At 35.3% G+C, this 15633-nt stretch overlaps 1 protein-coding gene across 8 annotated transcripts in view; it reads left to right on the forward strand.

Moving 5' to 3' along the window:
• The window catches only part of larp1b (La ribonucleoprotein 1B), a 43424-nt gene that overhangs the window by 23305 nt on the left and 4486 nt on the right, over positions 1-15633 (forward strand). For 2 of the 8 annotated variants that reach the window (XM_087290612.1, XM_087290613.1), the window contains exons 5-14: positions 416-535; positions 1626-1788; positions 5873-6017; positions 6130-6304; positions 6793-7031; positions 8708-8812; positions 8906-9268; positions 13561-13617; positions 14473-14590; positions 14857-15017. In XM_087290612.1, coding sequence (XP_087146738.1) covers positions 416-535; positions 1626-1788; positions 5873-6017; positions 6130-6304; positions 6793-7031; positions 8708-8812; positions 8906-9268; positions 13561-13617; positions 14473-14590; positions 14857-15017 — 1646 coding nt within the window. The remainder of the gene's footprint in view (positions 1-415; positions 536-1625; positions 1789-5872; positions 6018-6129; positions 6305-6792; positions 7032-8707; positions 8813-8905; positions 9269-13560; positions 13618-14472; positions 14591-14856; positions 15018-15633) is intronic. The other 6 variants (XM_087290614.1, XM_087290615.1, XM_087290616.1 and 3 more) reach the window with 3 other exon arrangements.

Consider the following 15633-nt stretch of genomic DNA (forward strand, 5'->3'; position numbering starts at 1 on the left):
TTGGAATAATATTACAATTTTTAATATTTTATATAATTGTTATTTCTAGTAGAGTTTTTAAATGCATATTAGTAATAATAACATATATATGCTAACTGCTTTTAAGACAGTTGGTTAATTGTTGTAAATGTTTTATTGAAAAAAGTGTAGTTTTCATGATGTTCAACTGTTTTTGCCACATTTATAGCCATTGCTGCTTACATGGTGTTTAATCTTAAATAACAAATATAGTGTCTTATAAAAGATCACTGTGAATATTGAATTATTTTGAACAATTTAATAAAGTAAACTAAGCTAAAGAAATAGTAAAGATGTTTTGATGGTCTCTGAGATGTTGATGCTTATTTTTGACATCGTTATTTATCCTTGAATGACTCTGTTAATTGAAGCTCTTGTTCTGTCATGTGTCCGTCAGGCTGGAGAAGAGAGAGAGATTTCTTTGACACAGCGAGTGTTCGCAGTGAGGGCAGTAATGTCCGCGGAGGCCTCAGGGGCAGGGGCAAAGGTCGTGGACGGGGCAGAGGTCGTGGACGAGGTAACCCCAAAAAAACCCATTAACGGCTTCAACATCACTGCTCACTATCAGACTGTGTATTTTAAATAGCTGTCATATATATGACCGTGCGTTTGTGGCTTTATGACATTCTAGTTGAAAACGAAAGAATGCTCAGAATTCCATCCAGTAAAACAAGTGAAAACAGGACAAGTGACACTCCATGTTTACTTTTCAGTTCATCTAAATCTTTACCAATATGGGAATCGGATATATGGACTAAATTAATTAGCTATATATAATTAGGACTGCATGATATTGGGGGAAAAAAATAAATAAATATATATATATAAATTAATGTCATTAATTTAGATCAACTGAATGATGATCAAGTCTTTTTCCATGCAGTTCATCTGCATAAAGTACAGTCTTTTACAAGCAAAAATAAAGATATAAACAGTGCTTTATGGTTGTCTGGGGAGTCGAACAGAATTCAAGTGCAGAAGTTAAACAATCAAATGTAAAATGACATGGTCATAATTGTGTAAATAATCAAAAATATATATATTTAATGATAACTTTATCTTTTTATCTTTGCTAAATAATCAAATTCTGCAATGTGGCTGTTGCAAAGCCTTTGAAAGCTGCTATTGGGGTTCTTCCAGAAAATGTTAATCCGACAGCTCTTGAGATGGATAGTATTACTCTTTGTACATTGTTTGCTATATTACTCATACTTTTTGGTAAGTCATACTGTCTGTCTTGTCCCCCAGCAGATCGCTGGTGGGGTTTGTAAATCTATCTTTTGCCCTCAAACTAGAAAATAATACATCTTGAAGCCTCTTTTTAGATTTCTTTAAGGAAATGTGTTTAATCCATCCATCCATCCATCAATCGTTATTTTATTAGATTTTTTTTGTGTATGAAAGCTTATTTGTTTAGATTTTTACTTTTAAGAAATCAGAGAACAATTTAACTTATTGAATAAATGCAGTATATTGCACTTTTAAAACAAAATGTCAGTCAGTAACAGAATATCTCTTTAGTCAAAATAGATCTCTGTTCACTTTGGGGACCTAAAGAACTGCTATAATCTCAAAATGAATTTTCTTTCACGTCTCTCTGTTTTCAGGTCGGGGTGATTACTCCCTCAGTTACCGGGACTCTTACCTAGATGGGAATTCAGTTCCAGCAGAGTTCGGTACTAACATGGTCTATTACTACAATGACGGTAATCGCGTGCAGATGTATACCATTGAGGAGAATTTGCTCAAAGAATACATCAAACGCCAAATGTAAGTTCAGAGTTTGATTTTGCATTTAAATAGTGAACTGCACATTTTCTTTTTGAAACAAATGTTTTAACATTGATCAGTATTAGAATCAATAATGATTATCGAGCACCTATAACAAATGATTATTATAGAACAGTTATAAGGATTTCTGTAGTGACACTGAAAGCTAAATCTCAGGAATAAATGACTTATGCTACATTTAAAAAGAAAACTCCTTTTAAACAGTTTTTTACATTTGAAAAGGTAAAATTATTTGACAATTTTATTTTTGGTCAAATAAATGCAGCCTTGGTGAGAAAGGTGATGTTTCAAAAACATGAAAATAGTGCTAATGCCGAACTTTTGACTAGTAGTATACTGTAGAACCGTGTGTTCAGTGTCTTGCATTAGTGCCAGCAGAGGGAGCAGCTGGAGCATCGGGTGGCCTTGCACTGCCTGTTTTAGCTTGTCCTTAATTTAGCTCGTCTGCCTTCTGGATGATGGAGAAAGGGTCAGATGATCTGGGTCAGAGAGATTAGGGCATAGGACACTGGGTGTGTTGTGTTTATGGGAGCATTTCCTAGTTTATCACAAATAATGACTTTTGCATTTCATGTGCAATGCAAATTTGTAAATTTGGACTGGTTCATGTGTGTGGGTTCACGTTTTGCCTCTGCCAGCCAGCATGAGGTTATTGTTTGTGCGTGTGCATTCTTGCACGTGTAATCTTATTCACAGAGTTCAGCCAAGCTTATTTCAGCACTGTGACTGTAGCAAGCTGAGAGTCACCCCATGTGCACGCACATACACACTCACACTATGATTTTTTTTATAAATATATATTTATATTAAATATATAATATAGGAACTTTTGGAAATCCATCGCCATTGACTTCCATAGTACAGAAAAGCATTACTAAGAAATTCAGTGTCTATCGGTTTACAACATTGTTCAACATAAGAATGAAATGAAAATATCAGAAAGAAAATGTACAAAAATTTTGTGAGGCTAAAAACGGTTGAATCTTTTCTTTTGGAAATATGGGAAATTTCCAGACTTTATGGAAAACTGTGAGTAGTAATGTATATTAAGAGTGGTGTAACAGATCACAAATCTCACAATTGAGATCACACTACGATTTTTAAGTCACAAATCTTTTTTTTAGATCCGCAATAAAGGGATAACACACTATTTGCTTTGCATTTATACAAAAATACTACTGCAAAAACCATTGGTTTTACAAGCAGAACTTAGAACCCGTAATTTAAATAAAAATCAAGAAAGATTCAGCTGAAAGAAAGGAAAATGTTTAATACGAAAAATTATCTTTGCTACTGATAATGCGAAATATAGAAATCTCACTTCTTCTACAACAAAATTTATTTTCTCATTTCATTATATGTAGATCATTTTTGAAAACCTATTCAGTGACATCATTTTGATGAATGTTTGTCGCCAGCTATTGATTACTCAATGTAACTGCTACAACATTTACCAGCGTCAAGTACCATTAAACGGTGATTTTAATTTTTACCATAAACATCAGTGTTCATATCATGTTCTCCCAGTACTTCTGTGTTGTTTAATTGTTTGTAACAAACTGAAAAAGTGTTAAAATTGTATCTCAATTGATCAAACGCAGATTTAAATGCAGCACTTGGAAGGATTAATAAACATATGCAAATCATTATTAACATTTATCGTTCATGTTGAGTAGGTCACAAATTGAGATCACAATCTTTTAATGTTTAATTAATTTAATTGCAGGCTAAACAAAAAGTGGCAGAAAACACCTTTTAATTATTAACCTAAAATAGTATTTAGGTCTCACCACAACTTTTTCCGTCATTATTATATTTTACAGGGAAGCCAAAATCCTTTCATAAATGTGATTTGAATTTCGTGGGAAGTTCAAAAATACTAGTAATACAATATTAGTAAAATGAATGGGGAAAGAATATTAACAATATAAAGAAATTAATTAGCGGGCCAAGTGTGTTCCGAAATGTGGGTTGTGATCTGTACAGATCACAAATCTACTGTGATCTGTTACACCCCTATATATTAATAGGAGTAATGCTATTGTACTATTGTGACATTTTGCTTGCATGGTCTAGTATCAGAAATACCAAAAATAGAATATTAAAAAAAGCTTTATAAAACAAGTATTTTAATCCCAACAACAATTGCCTGATTGCTTCTATAGATTATGTTTTAGTCCTTGTTTAGTTTTTATATATTTTTTTATTGTAAAAAAAGTGAACATAAATATAATGGAGTAAAAGTGTCTCCTGGATATTCTGCCAGGAGAGATTGATTTCACACCAAAACATACCAATGAGTGAATCTTGCACAACATCACTGCTGAAACTCCCCAAAATCAATGTCAGAACGGCTCGCGGGACGTTCCAAGCTCGGCTGACTAAAGCTGCTGGAATGTGAGGTGTGTTCAGGGTGGAGACACTCGTTCCTCCCAGACCACTGCTGTTCACAGGAGAGCTCACAAGTCTTATTGTGTGTTAATAGGCATGAGGCAGAAGTGGTTAAGCTAACACATTAGAAAGATCATGTATAAGGTTTTTATTTGCTAACGTGTGAACAACTTGTATAAACTTCTCCAAAATAAGACCTTTTATGTCTTCCCAGTTGACATAATCTCCACTAGTGTTGCTGTTAACAAGGGATTCTGAATTCTAAATGCAGCACATCAGTTTCGTCTCTGAATTTATGGTGGTTCGTCAAAGGAATGCGTGTTTTTTGAGGAATTTTAATGAGCTTTTTTTCAAAACAAATGGTCCAGAGATGCTCTAGACTATTAGTTTGCGGTATTTAAATATGAAATTCAGCAGTGATGGTGCAGTTTGGTCTTTTTCTGCACCTGGTCTCACTGGAGCCTTGCCAGAGGCTTAGAATCATCTGAATGGAACTGATCTGTTCCTTACCTCACACACAACACCCAGAGGACAGAGGTAGAAGAAGAGAAGAAAAGCTGATGTCTGAATGCATTTGCTGCGGGAAAAGAGTAAGGGATGATAAGATAATTAAAGATTTCGTTATTCCCAAGGTTCTTTTTCCAGCAAGTAGCAAAATAGCTTGACAATAACTACTTACTATTTTGCAGTCCTGCAAACCTAACCAGACTGAATGAAAATGTAACATTCTGTGGCTGAAGTCCTGCTTATTAAAAAGAAAGGAAAGCGTCAAACACTTTGTAATGTTCATTTTTCCTTTCAGATTGATTTTATAAATTACCATAAAAATGTGTATCAAATTAATAAAATGCTTGTTTTCTGTTATGATCTCAGATCTTTATGTCCTGCTTGGTTCTGTTTTCTTTTCTATCGTTTTTTTAATTAATTTATTTTTTAATATTATTTAAAGCATTACTGCAGGGGTGGAAAATTGCTATTATCGGCTATAAGTCAGGTTTGCATGTAATCATTAAAAGTGTCAGATTAACTAATATTTTCTACTGGTTAAAAGTGGGGTCAGTTTATTTTATTTATTTATTTTTTTATTTTTTCAATTATTCTGTTCATCAAGGTGGCTTTTATTAAATGAAAAAAAAATTATTAAATATATTTTAATTACTTATTCTATATGTAGTTTCAAATGAAATTATTACTCCAGTCAGTATTACTTGTATTACTATTACTATACATTGATAATAATAATTAATATTAGAGTGATTTCTGAAGGATGATGTGACTGAAGACTGGAGTAATGAAGCTGAAAATAGTGCAATAACATTTCACAATTTTGCAATTTGTACTGTATTTTTGATGAAATAAATGCAGTCTTGGTGAACAGGATAAGCTTATTTTAATACATTTATAAATCCTACTGACCCCAAACGTTTGACCGGTAGTGTATATTTTTATACTATTCAGAGGTAATAAAGTTTTTATTTTTATACATCTTTAACTGCTCAGCATGTTGCTAGCAGCTTTAAATATGTTGTGAATGTAATTATATCCATGTAATTGTATTTTATTTTGTAGCCAGTATTTAAATACGCAGTAACTACAGGGCGGCAAATGTGAAACTGCACTGTTTAATTGTTATTTGGGTGTTTACAGATGGCTGTTTTTGTTTTGCTCTTAGTGAATACTACTTCAGTCTCCCAAACCTGGAGCGTGACTTTTTCCTGCGGAGAAGGATGGACTCGAAAGGCTTTTTGCCCATTTCTCTGATCGCCAGTTTCCACAGAGTCCAGGCCCTCACCACTGACATCAACCTTATTAAAGAGGTGAACATTGCACTGAACCTTCACCCCTGACCTGCCTCTTTTTTTAGGACACACATCTCAGAGATGGTTATCTGCAGTCTGTGTCATGTAAGGTTTTTGTGTGTCTGTACAGGCGCTGAAGAACAGTGAGGTTGTGGAGCTGGTGGATGAGCAGATTCGTAGGAAAGAGGAGCCGGAGCAGTGGCCCATCCCGGCACTCGCTCTCGACTCCCCGCGCACCGATTTCTCCCAGCTCATCAACTGCCCAGAGTTCGTTCCGGGACAGACGTTTACCTCCCTCAGCACAGGTTCTCATGTCTTCCTCCCACAGCCTAAATATAACATTTTGCTACACCAGCCATTACAGTGTTTCGCTGAGTATTCGCTGGTGTGTTGCTTTTTCATATCTGCAAACTAATGTTTCGCTACACCTGCTACTAGCATATTTATATTTTGCTATACATACCATTGGCTTATTTTAAATTATGGTGGCAAACTAAAGTTATGCTACACCTACCAATGGATGTAATAGTTTTTAATTAAAAAGCTGTGTTTAAATTAAAAAGTGTTTGTTTGTGGAAAAAATTAGGTCAACATCATTTTGGGTACTTGCCAGTGATTTTTAACACAAATTTGGTGCTTATCAATTGTTATTTTAGGTCCTGCTTTTGGTGTTTAAGGCTTTTAATTTAACTTTATATTTTGCTGTGTTGTATTATTGAGTTAAACTATTATTTTGCTTAATTTTTAAAATCCAGGACTCATCAACTTATTTCTGTTTCTGCGTGTATCACAGTGTCGTCCTCTCCAGTTAATCAGCACATGGATGAACCCTCTCTAGTGAATGGCCAAACCAGCGATGAGACAGATACAGCCAAACCTCAATCCAAAGAATCGTCCCCTTCAGACTCAAAGAGCAGCTCCGGTGAGGATGGGAGTAATCTTAAAGAGCGCTCCAGCAGTCTCTCTGATCCAGATGCACAGCCGTGGATACAGGTGGAGAAACGACACAGAAACACATCTGGGAAAAATAAGGTACTTCTGGATCCACTAAGAGTATTCTGACATAAGACGCTGTGTTATGTTGCCTGTCAATTCTTACAAATACCAAAATTTGTTGATTTTAAAATGCAATAGGTTTTTGTGAATAAAAATAAAGTGAAAGTTAATGTAAAATAAAGTTAAGTCTTTTTAAATGCAAGTGAGCTTAGGTATTACAGTGGACAGGCTTATGTGTTTATTTAGATCCCCATTAGCCCCTGCCAACGTAGTTGCTGTTCTTCCTGGTGTCTGACAAACAAAATGACACATTTACATCAAATCATCATCAAAACCAATACAAATAAAAAAACATTTAAAATAACACAACAGAAACAAATACCAAAACCAAGAGTAGATACAAATATCACAACCAAAACCATAATCATAGAAACAATACATAGTTTAAAATTTGTTTAATACATTGAAAGTATCAAATAACTACATTTAAGTGTAATCAGTATTTTATGATACAAAAACTTAGTTTTTGGAAATGAGAGCATACAATATTGTTGCACAATATACAGGGCCAGTGCGTCCATAGAGGCGATCGATAGTGAGAATAGTGAGAGCGCGACATCAACCTCATTTATGTCCGTGTTACACATTCGTCATCTGAATAATGATTGTCTGATCACGCTGATCTTCTAATGTAATCAACAGCTTGGTACATGGCGAATCTCCTCCAAAAATGACAGTGAAGTTTGTGGGGATGTGTGTAGTTGCTGTCAGGTGATGTGCGTTTGACAGGAAGGACTTTACCTCACGTTCGTTTCATACAGATTACAAAACCAAAAAACTTTTGTTTTCAAGTGTATTTCTGTCTGTGAAGCGAATGTTCGCTGAGATTGCTTTTATTGACCACCAAACTGTCGTAAAAGCACATGTTTGGTCTGAGCTTCTTTCCCCAAAGAAACATCAATCTATAGCGATCAATAATTGGCTCCTGTACTAGTAGGCGGGGCTTCATTCACAATATTGACCATTACACTTTTCCCAATTTAAAACTACAGTTTTAAAGTTACTTTCAAATTAAAATGTAAAATTAACGTCAAATATCAGCATTAACAATAGAGACACATCACACATCTTTAGGAGCCTATCTCTGTAAATGGAGTAAAAAAATATACATATATATGTAGTGTTAGGTTTATTTAGAAAGAGATAAGTTATACATAAATTAATGTAACCCTTTACAGTTTTAGGGTGTACACCCACTAGGCTATCCGAACCATGCCAAGTATAACAGTTTAAAAGTGACCTCCAGCGTTCTTGCTTTTCACTGAAAATGAACGCAAGTGTAATATATTCTGTATTCTTTCTTTAAAAGTGCTATATTAGATTTATTTTAGATGTATGGCAATATAATATTGTTACAATTACCAACTTAATAATAAAATATATAGTAACAATGATATGGTATCAGCTTAGTGTACATCCCTGTTATTTTGCTTAATTATTCTAAAACACACACAGTTGTAAACTATTTAACGCAATTGTTGTGTTTAAAAAAAAAGTTGTCTTTATATTATGTCATAATTCTTCAAGTTGCTTCGTTTCTCACCAGTCGGCTTTAGGTTCTCTAACACTGTTCACTCACGCTGCTCTTTTCTTTTCCTCCATATTTCTTCATCCATCATTTCCTCTGTCTATTCTGCCCTATGGCTGTGCAGACTTCAGTAACTCCTCTCCCTCCTAGCCCTCCTTCCTCTCCTCCTCCTCCTCCACCTCCTTCTCCTCCTCCTCCTATTCCCCGTCTTGAGTTCTTCCCATCTGCAGTTGAGTATTTTCCCATTTTCTGCTTTTCCTCTGCTTGCTGCTGTTTTTCATTTACTAAACGGAAATAAGACTCAATTTGGTGTTTTCTTTAGGAGCGCACAGAATTGGTTCAGTCCACCCCAAAGCCTCAGCCTGAAGCCGACCAGGAGGAGCTGGACTTCCTGTTTGATGAGGAAATGGAGCAGCTTGCTGCACCTCGCAAGAACACTTTCACCGATTGGTCAGATGACGATTCTGATGACGAACTTGACGACAGAGATGTGAACAAGATCCTGATTGTTACTCAAACGCCTCCTCACCTCCGCAAACACCCTGGTGGTGATCGGACGGGCAACCATGTGTCGCGTGCCAAAATTACAGCCGACCTCGCCAAAGCCATTAATGATGGACTGTTCTACTATGAGCAGGATCTCTGGACGAAAGAAGAAGGGCCGCCAGAGTGTGCCAATGCCAAGGTGAGAGTGCTTATTTTTTCAGTGTACTTCTTAAAATGGCAGAAGATCCAAGGCAATATTAACAGTTTTATTATAGTTTTTTATGAACCAGCAATTCAAACAGGCAGACGGAGAGAACATGCAGTGCTAACAGTAAAGAGATAGAACAATACAAAAAAATCCCTAAATACAAATATGCATTTATAAATAGATATGTGACTCTTGACCACAAAACCTCTCTTGTGTTGCACGGGTATCTTTTTGGCAAAAAACATGTTCCATTGAAGATTGTTTTGTAAATGTCCTAATGTAAATATATAAAAACTCAATTTGGATTAGTAACATGCTTTAAGCACTTCATTTAGATAGTAAAGATGATTTTCTCAGTATTTAAATTCCATATTTTCCATATTTATCTCGACCAAATCTTGACCCAGACCCATCCTAGGGTTGGGCGATGTCGACCAATTTGGCATCGTACATTGTCTAATGCGAAACATTGCGATGGACGATGGCATCGTTGTCACAGGCAACGATGAATTCATTATTTATGAATAAAAATTAATTGATGATGAATTAATCATTTTTAGTCTGCCTGTCAACTGCCTGACCCGCATGTTTTTTTTTTTTTTTTTGCCTTTAACCAAATCATAAATAAACAAAGATAAGTTACAAACAAATTACCACCTGTCAATCACTTTTTCTGTGGGACTCGTTATAACGGCTTTGACAAACTTGGTTGGTACCAATCAACAGTGTCTGAGGTTTTTACTAAAAATACTAAGTACAGACATGAAAGCAAAAGATTGAAGCAGTGTACTGATGCTGTGACACGTTACCTGATAGATTCAAAAGACCGAAGAGTCGTTAGATAGAGAGATATTCAATTAAATACCACATTTAACAACTATAGTTAGACACGATCCAGCAGTACATCTTTGACAAACTGTACGACTTGCACTGCACTCTCTGGGGTTTCAGACGAGCGCATGACAGAGTGTGTGTGTTTGTGGTCATGTAATGTGCATTTTTAGCAGTATAGTGTTGAAGGAGGGCTTTTTTAGAAATGCTAGATAAAACGGCAGTATGGACGTGGATCCTTTTTGTTATAAAATGCTATTTTAAAACTAAGACATACTAGTTTAAACAGTGCCTAATTGTGTTTATTTCACGAGCGGGTTTGCGACGCGGGCAGGGCGGAACATCGCTATGTCGCCTCAGCATCGCTATCGGCCATCGGTTTGTCTATTGACCCAACCCTACCATCCTATACATCAATGAATATATAAACTCATGAATACAACGAGATTTATGAATGTCAGTTAAAAATAAAATAAGACAGTTGCTGTGTCTCATTTCAGTGGCTGTATCCTCTGAAGGATTCACTCAAAGTGCGCTGCGTCATCGCAGCACGACGAAGGCTGTCTCTGTCTTCAAACGCAGCCTCACAATGCATCCTTCGTTACCTAGTTAATGAAGGACACAACCGATGGATCCTTTGTGGCCTTTTACGTCCCAGGATTCATTGCGCGCTGATAACGCCAGGACGTTTTTTTTAAAAACTCCAGTTTAAATGTATTAATTAGGTTTATTTTAAGTTGAGATCTAAACACATATAAAAAAAAAGTATGACTTGTTTTAGTAAAGAGGGATTTTATAGAGAGTTTACATGTTTACGTGTACATAGATTAAAGCAAATATATTTCCAGCTTTTATAAACCTTGTTTTGCCTGTAGATTGATTAAAATAAGTTTTAAAATCACTTTGGGGAAAAAAAGTATTTATAAATTTTACCGGCACTTATTGACAGCAGCTGTTACGGTTGCTAGGTGACGAGATCTGTCCTCTGTAGGCTAGATCGTCTTATTTCAAAGTGCTCGGTTCATCCTGTGTGGACTTAGAAGGACTCGCCTTTGAAGTCTGCATCCTTCGGAGGATGCAGCTTCTGAAGACACAGCTAAGGATTTTTGCGATTTAGGGTCACAGTATATAGAATACCATCTGTATATGTACATAAACATTTGTATATAACATTTTAGCATATATATTTTTTAGAAAGAATAGATTTAGAAGAATATTAGAAAGTGTATAGCTTTGAAAAGCTCTTGGGTTAAGATGCTTCCCATTTGGTTAAGGTCATTGCGCATTTCATCATGATCTACGTTACTTTTGTGTGAGTTTTGTTGAATTAAAAACTCCATGTTATGGGTTGTACAATAGAGTCGCAAAGCAAATGAATGATCTTTATATAAATGTAAGATTGTGTGTTTTAATATAACTTAATTTGGTGCACTTTCACAACCACCTGGATGACCGCCTGAGTCATGCTCATTCAACCACTAAAGAGTTTACACTATGAAAGCAAACTGATCAGTGGCCATGTTCAACTTTTTTTGGCCCTGTTTACCATGATTTAAGATCCTCAATACTTTATAAATACAAATAATATATACAATAATTGTGTATATATATATATATATATATATACAGTAACAGATGACTGGTCATATATTTCCTTACAGGTCCCATTAACAAATACATATAAAGGTCAGTTTACATGGTGTAAACGCATAAGTACAATCATTTTCTCCCAATATTGCAGGTATTAGTCCAGTTGTAGTTTTAAAGAAAAAGTCATTCTCTCCATATTTTGAACAATAGAGACTATATCCAACCATTCAGATTTTGTAGGGGGCTCGAGTTGTAGCCACTTTTTTTTTAAGAAATACTTGACTTTTATTTGTCTTTGTCTTTGATTCCTCCAGTAAAAATCTTGCCACATACCAGAGCTGAAAGAAGTGGCCTGTGCAGAGCAGATATTCAACCAATCTTCCTCTGAGATAACTAGTTTGCATTATCTCTCATTTTAGTCTGATGTAATTTTTTGAGTGTTTCTTGGTGGATTGGATGGAAGAATACAATTTTGAAACAAGTCAAGCAAAACATATCTTAAAGTCAGAGAATAGACTAATGAAGAATAATGCTCACCTGTGCTGCTTTAAACTCTTAAAGTTATAATTTTAATAAGATGATTTGGTGGAGAAGCACTTTGTGTCATCATAATGTTTGTATTGTTTAAAGACATTTGTATTGTTTAACACTTTGTAATAGAAAAGGCCACCATTTATATTAAATACACTTTTTTTTATAACTTAAAGATAGCTAATGACTCGTTAAAACCGTTTAATTCAAAGCATAAATGAAAATATAAATTTCTTTAAAAAAAAGTAATGACCTCAAACTTTTTGAACTCTAATGTAAACAAAAAAGCTTCCTTTAAAGAGAACACGAGTAATAGAACCACCACAGTAAATTGCGCTTAGTGTGGAGTTGGTTCGGCAGCTGCTGGTTTCTGGTGAATGTCCACACTCAGCAGTAACATGGGAATTTTCCACTGCAAATGTTTGAATTGTTCTGTGCTGGACAAACATACAGAAAGATACGATTACGATCTGAAATTAAACGGCACGTTTTGTCTTCTGACTGATTTCTCAGTCAGCCTGAGCACTCTAGGATTTTGGCATGCGATTGCAGACCTTTTAGGGTTTGAAATAGGGTAATATCTTTTAGGATTTAATTTATGTTGTGTCAGCTTTCTCACAGTGTCTGGATTTAATTGTTGGAGTCCACAGTGTTGGCATTTGTTTTTCACTGTAATAACAAATACTAATAAGTATGTATCATTTACAGTCAGCCAATCAGACAAGAGCTCCGTGAAAGCATGTGACCTATAATGTATACATGTTTTTAGTATTTTAGTAAGTAGAGTTGTGGTCTTGATTAGCTCTTAGATTAAAATGCTTGTTAAGACGTGCCCATTCATATTAATATAATTCAGTTCCCTATACAATGAGTGTGAGTAACTGTTTAGTTTGTCAGATGTCAAGTGAGTTTTTACTGTACAGTGGTATTGCAGATACTTCTCTGTTTTCCACTTATGGGACTCGTAACACCTGTGTTAACCGTGCCAAGGTCTTTGTGGGCTGAAGTTCATAGTACAGACACCTGATAAACAGCTGCACAAAACGACAGTAACAAGAACATGTGGCTTTGCTCAAATTAGTTAGTTTCTGATAGGAATGTGCTAAAAACTGATAACTCTTGTCCTTTGAGCTGATACCCTGGCTGGTTTAGGTCCGTTATGGAAAAAATGTGACATTAAAACCACCAGTAGGTGGCAGCAAGTCACTGTTTAAATGAGGAATTCATTGACTCTAAGTGAGTCATTTGAGAAATCTGATTCATTTAGAAACTAAGTGAGTGACTGTCTTTGTGATTGAATCAATATATAATTTTCATAATTTGGATTATAGAATAATTTTGACTACCATTATGATGGGATTCACCAGCCTGATCTCACGAAGTGTAACGTAAGTATTTTACGTTTTGTCAGTTTAGTGGCTAATTCGTACGAATTTGTACAAGTTCAGTCGTACGAAAATGTATGATTTTAAAAAGGAGGCGTGGCACCTAACCCCACCCCTAACACTAACATCATTGGGTGATGAGCGAATCGTACTAAATTGTACGAATTAGATCGTACGAATTCATACGAATTAGCCACTAAATCAAAAAGTTACAAATTGCCTTGAGATTGTGTTGGATTCACCACGCACTGTTTGCTTTTTAACACTCAAGATGTATTTTTGTTGGTACATACTTGATAAAGCCCACTCATGCCACAATAGCACAGATGAATAAACAATGACGCTTTAAATTCTATTGACGTTTAACTTTTTTGATTTAACATTTTGGGTACTGTGAGATCAGGTCACTGATATAGCAGAGACATCAAATTTAAATCATTATGCGAGTCAGCTCGTCCAAGCAAAGTCCATATATTGTTCTTTCTGTTAATGTAAAGGATATTCTTGGAAAACTTCTGATTGATTTACTACGTAATGTCTAATTTAAGGCCTGAAAGCTTCACTCTTAATAGCCAAGTAAGCTGAAGCCTTTATGATGGACAATAAAGATGTCATTTGTGAGCTCCTGTGAGTAATAAGTGCTGGTAAAGCTGATCAAGTGCACATCCTGCTGTCAAACAGTGAGCGGGGATGACTTCATTGTTCATTCAGACAGAAACATGAAGTCTCTCAGGGCACTTTGTCTTCTTCTCCTTCCTTATGTTTTTAAATGAAGAGTGTGATGCTTGTAGTTTATATGCTTTTAGCTCTTACCTTGTGTTCTGTGTGTAATGTGTCAATGTGGTTAATATTTTTTAGGAAATGGAAAACTTTAAAAAGCTCAACATGATCAGCCAAGATGAGTTTGAAACTCTGACCCCTAAACTTCCCATTGACCCAAACCAAGAGGTCCCGCCTCCTCCACCATGTCAAACAGGTGATTGGACATTTCATTTCTCTATTAGAAAAGCATTGCATTTATCTTTCTGTGATTTGTTTTAATATGCAAACAATTAATGTATTTATTTGTTTTCCATATTTTTACAAGTATTTATTTTACTGTTTTATTCAAATAAAGTGTCACAAAATAAATGCATACACATGCTCAGGAAAAATATTTAATATTTAAGAAGTTCCTTGGTTTTCTTTACATTTGTAAAAAAAAAAAAAAAAGTTTAATTTTTTTGTTGCTTTTTTCTGTAGATGATTCTAGCATGGCTCATTCTCTCCCTGCGGATGTCCCAGAATCATCCAGTGTGCCTAGAACCCCACGTACACCTCGTACACCTGGAAGACAAGATCCCACCAAAACCCCACGGTTCTACCCTGTCATTAAAGAAGACAGCGGCAACCTTGATGGAAAGGTACGTTTGAACTAAAGCAGAATTCTTTGTGGGATTATCAGAATAATGAATAATAAAAAGAGTAATTAATAGTAAACCTATAGACAATTAAAAATATGGCACGTTATAAAGGGATAGTTCTGTGTTCTACAGTGGTTAGATTTTTATTTTTATCAATTTTTATTTTTTTTAAAAACAAGATATTGTGAACAAGAATGCTGGAAAATTTTTAATCTATGCACAAAACAGGAATATCGCATAAAAGCTTTGTGAATAATGCAGCGTTTCCACCCATTAGTCAAAGAGAACAAAATTGTCTTGATTAACTGGTGCCAAATATTAAAAGTAAAAATGGAATTTGCTGGGGTAGGAGAAGCTGCGTCGATCTTTTTTTTCTTTTAATAAATGACTTGTGCCTCAGAAGACAAATGCTGACGTGCCTTTAACACGTGGTGGCGTTTGAAGGTATGAGACACAGAGTAAAGACTGTCTTGACAGTTCTGGAGGTCATTAATAATATAATAACACTAATACTGAAAGGGTTACAGTGTTTTAGAATGACCAAAACAACATTTCCGATGTTTTACAATGTGCTCAGCCTGCTGGTTTGTCCATTCACACACATTTTTATCATCAC

This window comes from Danio rerio, chromosome 17, assembly GCF_052040795.2.
Source record: "Danio rerio strain M-AB ecotype USA chromosome 17, GRCz13ab, whole genome shotgun sequence".
In the NCBI taxonomy this organism is placed as follows: domain Eukaryota; kingdom Metazoa; phylum Chordata; class Actinopteri; order Cypriniformes; family Danionidae; genus Danio; species Danio rerio.